This window comes from Canis aureus, chromosome 16, assembly GCF_053574225.1.
Source record: "Canis aureus isolate CA01 chromosome 16, VMU_Caureus_v.1.0, whole genome shotgun sequence".
NCBI classification, from domain to species: Eukaryota; Metazoa; Chordata; class Mammalia; order Carnivora; family Canidae; genus Canis; species Canis aureus.
Window position 1 is genome coordinate 7,002,665 of NC_135626.1, and position 12,192 is coordinate 7,014,856.

The 12,192-nt window shown below is 54.9% G+C and overlaps 1 protein-coding gene across 1 annotated transcript in view; it reads left to right on the forward strand.

The window, feature by feature from the left end:
- PRRX2 (paired related homeobox 2) overlaps window positions 1–10,999 on the forward strand; it is a 47,931-nt gene extending 36,932 nt beyond the window's left edge. Inside the window, exons 2-4 of the mRNA XM_077850489.1 lie at window positions 8,373–8,560; window positions 9,224–9,402; window positions 10,530–10,999. Coding sequence (XP_077706615.1) covers window positions 8,373–8,560; window positions 9,224–9,402; window positions 10,530–10,665 — 503 coding nt within the window. The 3' untranslated portion in view covers window positions 10,666–10,999. The remainder of the gene's footprint in view (window positions 1–8,372; window positions 8,561–9,223; window positions 9,403–10,529) is intronic.
- The last annotated feature ends 1,193 nt before the right edge of the window (window positions 11,000–12,192 follow it).

The following is a 12,192-nucleotide window of genomic DNA, read 5'->3' on the forward strand; positions in this document are numbered from 1 at the left end:
TTATTTTCTGGAATGAGGCATTCCTTCATTTATATAACCACTCAGTCATAAATATTTTTGAAACCAAACTTCTTGCCCGGTCCTGGTGATAAGGAGGTGACAAGGCAAACCCAGCCCCTGCTTTCCTAAGAGCTGAGTTAAATGGAAGAAATAGCACAGAGTAGATAACCAAAACAGAAGAATGGCTTAATTACAGCTGTGTGGGAGAGGGAGAGGGCCCAGGAGCCTGTAACAGGGAGAGCTGGCCTGGCCTGGCCTGGATGCTGGGAAAGTCTCTCAAGGCAGGGAATTTAGGCTCAAACTAAAACCTGGGTAAGCCTGAGTCAGACAGAAGTGGTGCAGTGCTCCAGGCAGAGGGAACAGCATGAGCAAAGGCCCTGAGGTGAGTAGGAGCTCATGCTGTCTAGTAAAGCAGATCCCACCAGTGTCTGGCCCCTCCACTGGGTTTTCTTGGGGGGTCCAGTCATCCTATGGAAGTGTGTGCAGCACACCATGGCCTTTGTGCATGGAAAGATCCAGAGAGACCCAGCAGGGCTCTACTGAAGTTTCTAAGGAACTGTGGGAGCCTCCTTTAGCCTCCTCCAGACTCTAGGGCCAGCCCAAGCCTGCTTAGTCCCCCTTGTAACCACACCAGTCACTGACCTGGGGGTGTGTGGGTGCGACAGGCCCAGGTTGTTCATTCATGCATTTACTCAACACTCAGAAAATATCTGTGAGGAGTTTACCTTAAGCCAGGCCCGGGATGGGTTCCAGAGAGACCAAAGAACCAGTAAGTTCCAGTCTCTGTTGGACAAATGACCCCACATTTACTCTACAGTATGATACAGCTACGACGGGGGTTCTGGGATGGCTTCCTGGAGGAGGTGGCATTCTACTGAGACACGCAGGTGAGTCAGGGAGGGAGAGAGGAGGAGTTGCAAGCCCAGGAATGGTATGCACAGAAGTCCACTTGTGAGGAATGTGCGTGTTCAGTGCAAGTACCGACCTCGAGGAGGTCACAAACTCGGGACAGCAGTCCTGAGCCCTCCTGAGTTCCGGGCCCATCCAGGGGGTAGAGCCAGAAAGGCCCTGTAGAGAAAGCCTCCATCCTTCCGTTGTGTTCACCATCAGATTTGTTCCGGGGCTGGGCTGGGGGCTGGGGGTGGGGGCTGGGGCTACGTCCTCTCTCCATTATCCCTGGCAACTGGTTACCAGGGATGTATCAAGAAAAGAAAGGGCTAGGGGATGGGCTTTCCTTGCTGTGTGACCCTGGGTAGGTCCTGAATCCTCTCTGGGCTTCCCTCTGTCTTCTCTCTCTCGGACAGAGACAGACCTGCCTGCCCCTCCGAGGCTGCTGGGGACCTCCAGGGAGGTGATGCTGGGAAGCCTGCCTGTGTGATCTCACTAGAGGACCTGAGCCCCTCCTTTGGGTCTCAGTGTCAGGGACCAAGGCCAGCTTGATTGGACATGAAACCAGCTCTTATGTCCCTTGCTTTGGATCCTGGCTGGAGTGTGGCTGGCCGCCTAGGGAAGCTCTTCTCCAGAAGGCTCTGGGGACCATGTTTCTTCTCCTTCCTCCTCCCTCCTGTCATTCCTTCCTTTCTTCCTCCGAATGCTGGCCTGACTCGGTGCCATGCCTCACCCTGGCCCTGGTAGGTCTCACAGGCTGGGCAGCCTGCACGCTTTTGCCTCCAGCATGCACCCCACACAGCTCCAGAAACACCTCCGTGGCCTTCGGCCTTCCTCCTCCTGGTGGTCCCATTCACCCTAAGTCCACAGAGAGACCCTCAGAACCTCCCTGAAGAAGGAATGGAGGTCGGGGGATGCAGGCCCTCCTAGGACCGGGTGCCCTGTGCCCAGATGGTTACAAGCTTGGGATCCTTGCCCATCCGCAGGTTCAAATCCTAGCCCCGGCCTTTACCAGTCATACAGCTTTGACATGCTGCTTAACCCTGTGAGCCTCAGTTTCCTTATCTGTAACATCAGGCTAAGAGCCCCTGTGTAGGTTAATGAGGTAGCCTCTGTTATTCTCGTTTTTCAGTGAGATTCTGGAGGCTGGGAGCTGTTCAAAGGCTTGCCCTCAGCCACTCTGCTGGTGATTGGGGGGCCTCTTAACCACTGGGCAGTACTGCCTCTCTCTTCTCACCCCAAGAGGTGAGAGCTAGTACCCTCAGGTCCCTCCGGGTGGCACTCAGTGGCAGCCCGAGGACGGTTTCCAGAATTCCTGCCTGAGCCCGAGACACAGGAGAACCAGGGGTCCTTCAAAGGAACCCTCGTCTCTTCCAGAAGACCTGGGGGTGGGCGCCGAAGCCTTTGCAGGCCCCTCTGGGCCCTCCACCTCCACTTCCTTCCTCAGACTTTCCTGGCTGTAAATATTTCTGCAGCTTGGAGCTCCTTTGACCAAGGCCCGGTGTTAATTTGTTAAATCCACATCAAGGTCCCGGGGACCCGTTGTTTATTTTTGTGAACGTGTTGGCAGAGATCACGTTGGAGGGGGGTGAGGGGGCTGCTTATTTGGTCAGAATAGATGCTAATTAATAAAAGTTATTTATTTGGGTTGGAGCTCGCCGCGGCCCCGGGGTCAGGCGCAAACTGACTATTTGAAGCAAAAACAAACAGAGAGTGTCTCTCAACGGCTTGAGAAAGGCAGAAATGAAGAGGCCGGGTTTATTTGTCTTAGGAAGAATTTGCAGTTAATTCCCTCCAGACTATTTAGACCCTTAAATCACATGGAATAAGAAAAACCATGGGTGCAGGGGAGAGGAGCCAGGAACACTTGATCATTTGGCCGAGAGCAGGGTTTTTAAACGTCTTTGGCTTGCAGTCAGCCAAATAAATGGTATGTGTGAAATAATTTAATGGCAGAAAACTGTGCACAAGTCATTTTTTTGTATTGTAATGTAATCGGGGACGAAGTAATTTGGTTTGAAGGGAGAGAGGACGGCAGGCCGGGCCCCATCCAGCCCCTCACCACGGCACCTGAGCAGCCTGTGAAAATGCAGGCGGTTTCAGGCTTTATTTTGAACCCCAGGAGAAAAGCAGGACTCTTTCCTGAACAAAAGGAAATTTGGGGCACAGCCTGACTTGGAAAGAGTGGAGCCCCAGCAATCTCTGGCCGGAGGCTTAGTGAGTATTTATTTCTTTTCCAAATGCTTTCAAGTCCCAGCCCAGAGCCCCCAGGGGGACACACACGCCCACCAGGATACATTTCTCAGGAGGTGACGCAGGAACTTCAGGTCACAAATGGCCAGCACATCCGCCAGGAAGCAGAGGCCAGCCCGTGGGTTCGAGTCCCGGGTCACTGTGAGGACGCTGCTCCAGCTGTCCTCAGCCTCGCCTGCATCTCAGCCTCTGGCTGAAGCAGAGACTTTGGATTTGCCTTTCCACGACGGGGCTGGGGCCAGGGGACCCAAGGGCCCTTGGAGAAAGACCCTTGACCTCGGCCATGAAGCCATTTGCACATAAGCACCGATGCTAAGGGCAGTGACCATTTATTGTGCAATTACTATGCTCTTGGCACGGAGTCAAACTCTGCTCTTTGGGCATGAGTGCGACTTTGGGTAAGCTGCTGTCCCTCCCAGCTCCCAGAGGGGAGGTCTTCCTTTGGAACAAAGAGGTGCTGAAGATGGGGGCCCAGGGGCATTTCTGCATCCGGGAGGTGCTGTGAGGCTGGAGGCCTCCTAGAGCCAGGACTGTCTCACCTCCCCCAGGAGCAGGTTGGGTGAGGGAGGAGACCCCCACAGCCTGAGCCGGCTGAGCCTTCTGACAAACAAGAATTCCCACCCAGAGGTACAAGCTCAGCCTCAGTTTCCCGACGTGTGAAGTGGGGTAACACCTCATATGGTGGGGGCAGAGATCCAGTGGGTGGAAGCATGTGTGGCACCTGGCACCGCTCGTGGGCCAGCCAAATCAGTGTTTGCTGAGCATCCCCCATCGGAGCTGCCCTGATGAGACCCCAGAGAGAGCGGACCCCAGACCTGCGGGGAGCCTAGCTGGTGTTCGTGGGGGAGGCCTGGGTTTGTTGGGGGGGCCCCGGTGATAAACGCCTTTGCGTGAAGATTTCGGCTCCAAGTCACACAGTTTAACTGGCAGAGAGAGCTGGGTTGTTTCTTCCGGCGCCCACTTGGCGGGGCGAAGGCTGTGAAATGGTTTTCATTTAAACACCCTCAGTTTTGAATTGCTCAGAAACTTCTCGAAAAAGTCTCCTTTTTTGGCTGAAATGCCTCCCGCATTGGGTGCGTGCCCAAACAGCATTGCCTGGAGGGGGACGGAAATCGTCTCTGGGATGGCTAGTGTTCCAGAAACTTCCGTCCTGCTTTTGGGCTATTGACCACCACCCGGTTTTCAGCTCATGGGCCCTTGTTGTTTTGGTTTAGCTCTCTTCTCCCTCCAGGGGACGGGGATGCGGGGCAGAGACATTCGCAGGCACCAGACATTCTCATCCATCTTCGCCTTTTCTTGGAGGAAAGGGGTGAGGAGAGAAGGCTGGAGCCCAGCCAGGGGACGAGGCGCCTCCCTTGGGGCCACTCGCATTCCCTGCCACTGCCCCCACACCCCATCCTGTGTTTGCAACAGTTCTTGAGCATCCTGCTAACCCAGAGCTCTGAGCATCGTGAACCAGATGATTCTTCGGTGTGGGGGCCTGTCATTGTCCTGAAGGGCTGACCGGCCTCTACCCGTTCGATCCCCATAGCACCTCCAGCCCCAGGGTCCTGACCATCAAAAATGTCTCCAGACACTGTCAGGTGTCCCCTGGAGGCAGATTGCCCCCAGTTGAGAACTCCTGGGTCAAACTCAGATGTAAAGTCATCTTTTCCCAGGCACCGCCCTGAGTCCTGCCTGACGAGACCCCCCATCTGCTCCCATGATCACTATTTACCAGTCTCCTGGAACGTTTCCGCCTCAAACTGAATCAGTTGGTTGCTCAAGGGTCAATTAACCCTGCTAATGTGGGACCTTATTTAAAAGCAGGGATTGAGGAGTATCCACTGTGGGGCCTGGAATGTTCTAGAGGCTTAGCAAAGCAAATGCCCAGCATTGTGCAAAGAACATTGGATGTGTTAAGGGAATGTGTTGCTGGAGAAGCAAAAATGCAAGGTATGGACTCAACTTCAAAAGGCTGACAATAGGGATCCCTGGGTGGCGCAGCGGTTTAGCGCCTGCCTTTGGCCCAGGGCGTGATCCTGGAGACCCGGGATCGAGTCCCACATCGGGCTCCCTGCATGGAGCCTGCTTCTCCCTCTGCCTGTGTCTCTGCCTCTCTCTCTCTCTCTCTCTGTGACTATCATGAATAAATAAATAAATAATTAAAAAAAAAAAAAACAAAAGGCTGACAATATGTTCTGCTGTCCAAACCAGGCGAAGCAGACCTTCCCATACACCACTGGTGGGAAGCCTGGGGGGGGGAGGGGTGCAGATTCTGGCCATTTCTAGTATTTTTCTTTTTTTTTTTTTTTTTTCATTTCTAGTATTTTTCTCACTGGCCTAGCAATCCCGCTTTTAGGAATCTGTCCCAAATATGCACTGGCAAAAATAGAAAATCATGTTTGCATGAGGTTCTCCACTGGCATCCTTTCAGTTGCAAAGGATTGGAAACGTTGCAAGTGCCCATCAATAGAACTCCAGTGGAACAAACCACGGGGCGATCCCCCAGCCAAGTGCTTTGGGAATGTATAACTGGGAAAGCAAAAATACAAGGTATGGACTAAATCCCAAAAGCTTGACAATATGTTCTGTTGTCCTAACTAAGCAAAACAGACATTCCCATACACGGCTGGCATATAAACCACTCGCTATAGAAAGGAGGGTGAATGATTTCTATGCATGGGATGGAAGGATCCCTGGGTTCTGCTGCTAAGTAGGAAAAGGTGATGTGCGGAACAGTACATGGTATGCTCCTTTCTGATAGATGAGGGGGAGAAAATATTATATGTATTTTATTATATTTGCAAAAAAGCTATGCTGGCTGGGAGGATAAAGCAAGAATTGCTTTAAAAGATCAGTTCCTTCAGGAGCACCGGGGTGGCTCAGTGGTTGAGCATCTGCCTTCAGCTCAGGGGGTGATCCCGGGGTCCTGGAATTGAGTCCCCCATTGGGCTCCCCACAGGGAGCCTGCTTCTCCCTCTGCCTGTGTCTCTGCCTCTCTTTGTGTGTCTCTCATGAATAAATAAATAAAATCCTTAAAAAAATCAATTCCTCCAGGTGGAGGGAGGGAACACGACAGAAAAGAGAGTGTGGGGAACAATCTAAATAAAGAAGGTTACGTTTGTTGTGCTGAGATGGAATGGTATCTGGAATATTATCAAGCGAAAATAGGCAAGTTGAAGCACCAATGTGTTCAGCATGATCTCATGCTTGTAAATTTTTTAAAATGTGCATTTGTAATCTTGTAAAGCATGGGGAGTGGAGCTGGGGAGAGGGGAGTATTTTGTTTTACTTTTTACCCTTCTCTGGTATATGAATCCATTACTGTGACAAGCAGTGACATTACTTGGTTATTAAAATATACATTTTTAATAAAATCAGATACATAAGGAAGTGCTGAACGTGGCGGTGTTGCATGCGTGCTGGGTGAGTGCAGGAGGGGATCCCACGTGGACCCAGGTGGGCCAGGAGGACCCAGGTGGGTCAGGAGGGCCTCCTGGAGGAGTGGGCAATGACCTGGGCCCTTGGGGACAAAGAGTCAAGTTCTGCCCCTCAATAAACTTGAAATGTGGCAATAGTGTCTGTAAGCTCTCCCGACCTGCCCCCTCCAGGGAGAGGACGGGTCTAAAAGGTAATAGTTGCTGACCCCAGGCCTTCCCCAGGGTTATGCTGGGCATCCTTACCTGAGTTGCTGACTCTGCACCAGAGGCCAGCACGGACCCGTGGTCAGCTCCTCCGCTGGGACTCACCCCCTGGTCATTTCCACCTCTTGTGCCTTGCCTCAAGTGCCCTCCTCCCTCCCTCTCTCTGATCTGATTGGAAAGTTCTTGTACCTCCTTCAAGATCCAGTTCAAAGCACCACCTTTCTGAGGAGCCTCCGCTGATCGTCTCCCACTCGCTCACCAGAGCCGAGTATCCTCCCGCACCCTGGCCACCCTGGTGTGACTTTTGTCGCAAGCCACTGAGTGTCTTATCCTGGGGCCAGCCTCCCTCAATCTGCTCCATCTCTCCCCAGTACCCAGCACAGCCCCTGGCCCATACTGGGTGCTCAGGGTGCTCTAACATGTCTTTCTGCCTTGTGCTGTCAGCAGCTGGCAAGTTTGGTGAACAGGACCAGGATTCTGGTGCCAAGCTGATGGTTCAAATCCCTTCTCTACCACTGGGTGCTTGAACTTTTGCCAGAGGCCTTGGCCTCCCTGAATCCCTCTCCCTTGTCCCTCTGTAAGTTGGGGGTGATGAGCATGGCACCCCCTGTCTATATAGGATTGCTGTGAGCAATGATCACAGGTGCTAGGGAGCCTGTGAGCCGTGGCCCGGTGCAACTGACTCCTACTGCTCTTTGTCATGTGTTATGTTAGTTGCACAACAAATATCCACAAAGGGCTTACCATGCCCAGAGCCCAGGCCAGGTGCTGAGGACACTCAAGTGCCTCCTGGGCCTCCCTGACCTGGTCAGTCGTCCCTCCTGGCAGGGGGCAGCTTGTGCCCTGGCTTCAGGTTAGAGGTCCGATGGTTTTTGTTCATTATTACATTCCTTGTGGGCACTGCGCCTGCCACATAGTAACTGCTCAGTTAATAGGTATTGAAGGGGGACACCTGGGTGGCTCAGTGGTTAAGCATCTGCCTTCAGCTCAGGCCAATCCCCGGTTATGGGATCGAGTCTCGCATGGGGTCCTCATGGGGAGCCTGCTCTCCCTCTGCCTGTGTCTCTGCCTCTCTCTCAGTGTCTCTCATGAATAAATAAATAAAATCTTTGGGACGCCTGGATGGCTCAGTGGTTGAGTACCTGCCTTGGGCTCAGAGCATGATCCTGGGGTCCTAGGATCGAGTCCCACATCGGGCTCCCTGCATGGAGCCTGCTTCTCCCTCTGTCTGTGTCTCTGCCTCTCTCTGTGTCTCTCATGAAGGAATAAATAAATAAATAAATAAATAAATAAATAAATAAATAAAATCTTATAAATGAATGAATGAATGAATAAATAAATAAAATCTTTAAAAAAATAAGTGTTGAAGGAGTGCAGGAAGGGATGAATGAAGGGATGAAAGGAGTGGATTCCAGGGATCTGCTCCTGCTCTGGGAGCCGCACCATCCATCTGCAGAGGGGGAGACACACAGAGAGCGCTCAGGGCAAACTGCCCGGCTAGTGCCTGTGGGCGCTGGCACCTCCGCACCCTGGGGCTCAGGGCAGGGGCCTCGCCTGCCGCCAACCAACCTGCTGACCCTCACGGCCCCCCCATCCGCCCCGCAGGTGAGTGCCCCAGCCCAGGGCGCGGCGGCGCCGCCAAGCGGAAGAAGAAGCAGCGGCGGAACCGCACCACGTTCAACAGCAGCCAGCTGCAGGCGCTGGAGCGCGTGTTCGAGCGCACGCACTACCCCGACGCCTTCGTGCGCGAGGAGCTGGCCCGGCGGGTCAACCTCAGCGAGGCGCGCGTGCAGGTGAGCGCTGCGCACTGGGGCATCCCACCCCACCCCATCAAACCCCCATCCCATCCCACCCCCACCCACCCCACCCCATCCCACCCCACCCCGTGGGAGCGCACCGCCACCTATCACTTGGGGCAACGGAGCTGCTGGGGGTGGGGGGAGGCATTTAAGAGCAGGAGTATCTGAGCCCCATAGGACTGAGGTTCAAATCCAAGGCCGGCCCCTCGCCAGCTGTGTGCCTTGAGCGGGTCCCTCAACCTCTCTGTGGTGAAAGTATCCTCCCTGTCAAGTGGGGATCACGTGGGCCTATTTTATAGAGTCCTTCTGAGAATGAGAGGAGCTAACATATTTGTCAAGTGCTTAGCACAGTGCCTGGCGAAGGGTTTTGATAAATCAGAGTCACATTAAAGTGTTAAATGCTGCTCTGCCCCGGCCCTGAGCCAGTGCTTTGTAGGTGAAGTGCTCGGCTGCCTTCTCATTCCTTCCTCCCCCGTCTCTGAGGCTGCTCACCCCGCAGCAGGGTCATCCCCCTTTTACAGATAAGGAAACCCCCCGGCCGAGGTGAAGCTGGCAGTCCAGAGCTGGTGGCGCAGGGGGCACATCCCACATCCACCAGGGTGTGGGTCCCCTCTGCAGCCTGCTGCACCCCATCCAACAGGCCTCCCCCGCCCCCAGGTCTGGTTTCAGAACCGCAGGGCCAAGTTCCGCCGAAACGAGAGGGCCATGCTGGCCAACCGCTCGGCCACGCTGCTCAAGTCCTACAGCCAGGAGGCCGCCATCGAACAGCCTGTGGCTCCCCGGCCCACAGCCCTGAGTCCAGATTACCTGTCCTGGACCACCTCGTCCCCCTACAGGTGAGAGCGGAGCCCCTTCCAGCAGGGAGGCCCGGGGCCACTCAGGGTCCAGACTTCTTGGAGGCTCTGGAGGGAGCTGTGAGTGGTGCCCAGGCACCCCTGAAGCCAGGGCCTACCAAGCAGTGTGTAGCCGGTGCGTGTGTGCTCATGAGTGTATGCGTGTGTGTGTATTGGAGGAGCATGAGCATGTGCACACAAGTGTGTTCTTATAGCAATATATGCATGTGATTGTGAGTGTGCATGCACGTGTTTATGTGTGCATGAATATGCATGTGCATGATTGTGCATGTGCATGTGAATGTGTAGGGGCAAGAAGATAAAGCCTGTCTGGAGGGGAAGCAAAGAACTCATGTCACCCTGAGGACACTGGAAACCAGGAGGAAGATTTCTGGGCTGGCACAGAGCCCCAGCACCCTGTGCAGGCCTCCTCAGCCAGGAGGGCTGAGGGAATGGCCTCCCCATCTCAGAGGGCATGGCTGGGGTCCAGAGCCAAGGTCTGGGGCAGTTTTGCCACTGTCAAAGCTGGATAAAGGTGGCAGGGCAGGAAGAGGGAAGAGGTGCTAGGGAGTTCTGTTTCTGTACCCACAACGCCAGGGGGCACCACCAGTCCCTTATCTGTGTGAGGCACTCTGCTGGAGCCCTGGTCTTGTGGGAGGCAAGATCCAGCAGGTGGGCCTGTGGGGTCAGAATCCTCATGCTGCCCGTGGTGGCCAGCTCTCCTGCCCCGTCCTTACCTGGAGCAAGAGCACCACTGAGAAGCATCCTCTGTACAAGTACATGTTCACACCATCTCCACCCCACTGTGCGCAGGGCCCAGCGCAAGACTGGGGGTGAACACGACCCAGGCTCTGCCCTCAGGAGGCTCCTAATCTAGGGAGGGAGGCCTACCAACCCCCAGGGGCTGTCCTGTGGCCCAGTGCCATCTGTGGGTGTTTTTGACTCCTACCCAAATCCTACAGCCCCCAAGTTATGTCCTGCCCCTGGGGGGAGGGCTTCCCAGGAAAGTAAACTGAGGTGGGGAGGCAGGGGGACCAGAGGCCAGGGTCCGGGGTTGGCAGCCAGAAGTAGTCAGCTTTGGGCAGCATGCCAGCTGCAGCTGCATGTCCTTTTACCTCTGTCACCCCCAGCACGGTGCCACCATACAGCCCTGGAGGCTCGGGCCCTGCGACCCCGGGAGTCAACATGGCCAACAGCATTGCCAGCCTCCGTCTCAAGGCCAAAGAGTTCAGCCTGCACCACAGCCAGGTGCCCACGGTGAACTGATGGCCAGGCCACCAGGACCCAGCTGCCTCCTGGCCTAACCATGGCCAAGAGGGCGGACGTGCGGGGAGGCGACCTTCTCCTGTCCGCCATCTCTGAGACAGGCTGCTTGGGCTCTCTTGCCCCCTCTCTCCAATCCAGACTCCTGGGCCCGAGAGGCTGCTGGGATGCCAGGAGCCTGGCTCAGCCCCTGGTCTGCAGCCGTGGGAGACTTTGGCCCCTGACCTTTGGAGGAGTTGGCCAGAGGCGGAACAGGAGCCCACCAAGGACTGCATCGATTTTGTGTATTAAAACCGAAAAGCTTTTGTCTTTAAGAAATAAAAAAAAAAAATTTTAAGCCCCCCAAAATTTGAGGGAGGGCGGGTGAGGGCAGCAGAGCAATTGAGTGAGGGATGGCCTTCTGGGGCTCTGCCCTAGCCTGCAGCAGCCACAGGAACTGCTCTGGGTCCGGCTCGGACCCACAGCTGTGGCAGGGCCAGATGCCCTCACGTCTGAGCCTTCTTGTGAACGAAGCCCTGGGTTGCCCTGCAGAGCCCCACACATGGGAAGTCGGCTAGGAGAACAGAGACCCACACCTAGGTGTTTGGGAGAAGCCCTGTTGTGTGACTCAGGACAGGATCCCTTCCCTGTCTGGACAGGGGGTGTCCCCTCTGCCCTATGGTGGGAGGCAGGGCAGGTGACCATGGATTTCTGGGCTGGCCAGACTGTGGGAGGAGGGTGCAGATGCTGCAATGAAATCTCTTATCTCTGGGCATGCAGAGGGTGTGGGACCTTCCTGGGCACTTGACTGTAGGGGGCCCTAGTCAGATGGTCTAGGAAGTGGGTGTGCAGAGTGGGGGTCCCAGGTGGCCTCCCAGGACAGAGGATTGCTCCTAACAGCCAAGGACACCAGAAGACCTTGTCCAAATACCCCCCCGCCTTTTGGTAGATGATAACTGGGAGTGACAGAGGACACATACGCCACCAGCTAATGACATCACTTACAGGGAGTTTGCAGGAAGCTGGGGTGAAGGGAGTGGTCTGAAGCCAGCCTTTTCCCCCTGCCCCCATACCACTCCTTCTGTGGGTGCACACCCTCTGGGGGAAGTTCAGAGTCATCTCTGTCTGGATAGTGACCTCAACCGGCCCCTAAGAAGTAGGACAGCACTCCCTGATCCCCAGAGAGCACAGATGACCAGCCCTTCCCGGTGAGGGCCCTGTACTGACACAGCAATCACACCCGATGGAGTCAATCAGCTGGACCTTTTCCCAAGGTCTGCCTTGCCCATGCTGCAGCAAAGTGCCCCAAGGTGTCAGCCCTCCCCACTGTGGCCACATCTCCTAGATGACCTCAAACACCTCAAAGCCTTATCATGGTCCTTGTGTGAGGGACAGTCCCCGTTTTTTTGTTTTAGGAGGTATGGTAATTCTAACTATGAGTGAAGTGAGGACCCCTCCCCATCCCCCATCCCCCATCCCTCCCATCCCCCCCCCCCCCCCCCGATATCTTCTTCTCCACACTTTGTCTGTGATTTCACCCTGAATACTGGG